The 2,617-nt window shown below is 44.2% G+C and overlaps 1 protein-coding gene across 1 annotated transcript in view; it reads left to right on the top strand.

The window, feature by feature from the left end:
- The window catches only part of ZNF704 (zinc finger protein 704), a 73,066-nt gene that overhangs the window by 58,736 nt on the left and 11,713 nt on the right, over window positions 1-2,617 (top strand). The window contains exon 5 of the mRNA XM_009634472.2: window positions 1,053-1,314. Within this exon, the coding sequence (XP_009632767.1) occupies window positions 1,053-1,314 (262 nt within the window). The remainder of the gene's footprint in view (window positions 1-1,052; window positions 1,315-2,617) is intronic.

The following is a 2,617-nucleotide window of genomic DNA, read 5'->3' on the forward strand; positions in this document are numbered from 1 at the left end:
CTGAACCCATGCTCTCTCAACAAGTTCTATTGAATAAGGTAGCGAGAGAACCACAGGTAGAGGTATACAGAAAAGCAGGCTGAGGAACTGGCTAGGGGCTCGGTTTTGGGGTGCATGCCTGGAAAAGGATGCCCCTGATGATGCAGGCAGGAGGATGCTTAGGGCTCTCGGATTTCCCGTATGGAAGATTCAGGAGAAAATACACATGTATGAGCTGTGAGTTACATCTGTACAGCATGTGGATTGTGAATGTGCTAAACCAGTGGTTTGTTTGGGACTTCAAGATAACACGTAGCCTACTGGGAGTGACTACTTTGACTGGGCTGCTTGGCTCCCAGCACTTGTGCTCAAACACGCAGCAGATAGTGCCAGGACATGCAGGGGAACTTAAGCCTTTTACATCTTCTCCTTCAGTAAGTCTGCATCTAGGGAGTAGGACCAGAAAGTCCAGCACTAGCAAGCCAGCCTTTATGTGTCCTTTCTCTACCTGTGTCTGGGTGAGTTGCACGGTGAGACTGTTTTCTAGCAGCTTCTTCGGTTATGCCAAGGAAAGTTACAGTGAACCGTGGCCATAACTATATTTGGTTTAATTAAGTAACCTATGATAAGATTACATGTCGTTTGCTGTTACATTAGTGAACTATATCTTGCCCTTGTTTGTTATCTTTACCTGTCCTTCTGTGGCTGCTCTGTCATTTCTGAAGTCAAAGTGCATTGAGATGCTTGTTAGCTTCAACAGTTAGGAGTGAGAAGCTGATATTTAAGCTGAAGCATAGAAGTTAAACATCTACTCCAAGGTCAAAGAATTAGGCAAGAATAACACACAGAGGAAAAAAAATCTAATTCCTGCTTCTTTTCCCTTTAGACTAGATTATTTTCTTTTCCGCTCCCCTTCCCTGCAGCCAGAATGCTGATAAAGTAGGTAGGGTTGAAACTGGGAATATTAATTTATTGACAGTATGAATGTATTTGCTCATGCATCTAGAACTTAAAATTTACCTTGGTGTTCTTGGTTTCATTAAATCAGTCCTTCATTCTTTGTCTTGATACAGACGTATAGGAGAGTCTGACTACAGTGATGGAGAGGAAGATTTTTACTATACAGAAATCAGGCTCAACACGGACTCAGTAGCTGATGGATTAAGCAGTCTTTCCCCAGTCTCTCCATCTTTAGCATCTTCTCCTTCCTTTCCCGCCCAAGATGCAATCCGTCCGGAAACTTCCTGTGCCAAAACTGAGACTAAATTGATGACACCTCTGAGCCGCTCAGCTCCTACCAACCTCTACCTCGTACACACGGACCATGCTTACCAGGTAACGCTAGTGAGAGTGAACTCCGTTGATTACACGAATGTCATTAATGTATAAACAAATGTCAGATCGCAGCGTTTGGGTTTAAAAAGGCCAAGTCTAGTTTTAATGGCTTGAAAAGTTTTAAGGGCAGCCCAAGGGGTTCATCTCGTTTAAATTCAGATGTCTGCTTCTGAGCTAGTTGGTTGTGCTCCCACCATAGCCAGTGGGCTTTGGGGTGTTATTTATCCAACTACACATAGGTGCATACGTCAGGTTGAGAAGAGTTGCTCTGTGTATCCCCCTGACTACATCAGTTATTTCTCCACTGACCATAAGGAGGGCCCAAGGTGACATGCTCAGATGCTCTCTCCTGCATTGTAAAAATTCTCATTCAGTGAGACACATCCCTCTCAGAGTCTTCCTTTCAGCTCTGCTTGTACTGGATGTGTCTTGTAGGCAAGTACCCAAGGGATGCCAGGAACAGTTCATTTCCTGCGAGATGTCAGTTTGCACATGTGAAGTAGAACAGGAAGAATGAAAAGTCATATATGGTACCCTCCTACTCTTAGAGCTAGTGCTTTGCAAATGGCAAAAATCCAATCAGATCCAGAAACTGCTGTCCCAAACACTTCCAACTAAGTTCAGACAGAAAGCATTAATTGTAAAAGTGCACTAAAATTTGACATGTTTTGGCCTGGATACCATATGAGAAAAGAATAGAGGCTTTGAAGTAGTGTGGTCTGTGACCTGTGTATGCAACGGAGAATTGAACTCGCTTAAATTTATCAGGTGCAATAACTTCAGTACACAGCATTGTGCTGATGAAACCTTTTTGTTGTGTGTCTGGACCAGGCCTACTAAAAGGGCAGGGGGAACCACACAGCATTCACAGTTTTAGACTCTCACGCACAGCAGAAAGCATGGGTGGAAGCTTGGCATCTCAGGTGGGAGCTGCATTGGGTAGCGCACCAACCTGGGGATTGATCAAGCCATCTAGGAGAAAGACTTTCTTCTCAGTCTAGCTTGAGGTCTGTGAATGAAGCACTAAGTCTAGGCTGCTGAGAAGAGGCTCGCTTCTTTTGGGATTTGCAGTTGTGACACTCTTCCCTGCAATTCGGAGACTCACTGGATCCTTTTTCAGAAGCAGCCTTTGAGTAAAGTACTTGCTTAAGGAAACCCTAGTTCAGCTGTTTCAGCCACCTGAATTAGATTTGAACTGATGTATTCCACGCCAGGAGACTACAAGCGTCTGAGCCCCCTCTCCTTTTCCAATTGCTCTTGTTTCAATACTTCATTTCATCAGTAAGGAGTGACAGAGCCCACA

The sequence above is a fragment of the Egretta garzetta genome, unplaced genomic scaffold (assembly GCF_000687185.1).
Source record: "Egretta garzetta isolate BGI_Z169 unplaced genomic scaffold, ASM68718v1 scaffold251, whole genome shotgun sequence".
NCBI classification, from domain to species: domain Eukaryota; kingdom Metazoa; phylum Chordata; class Aves; order Pelecaniformes; family Ardeidae; genus Egretta; species Egretta garzetta.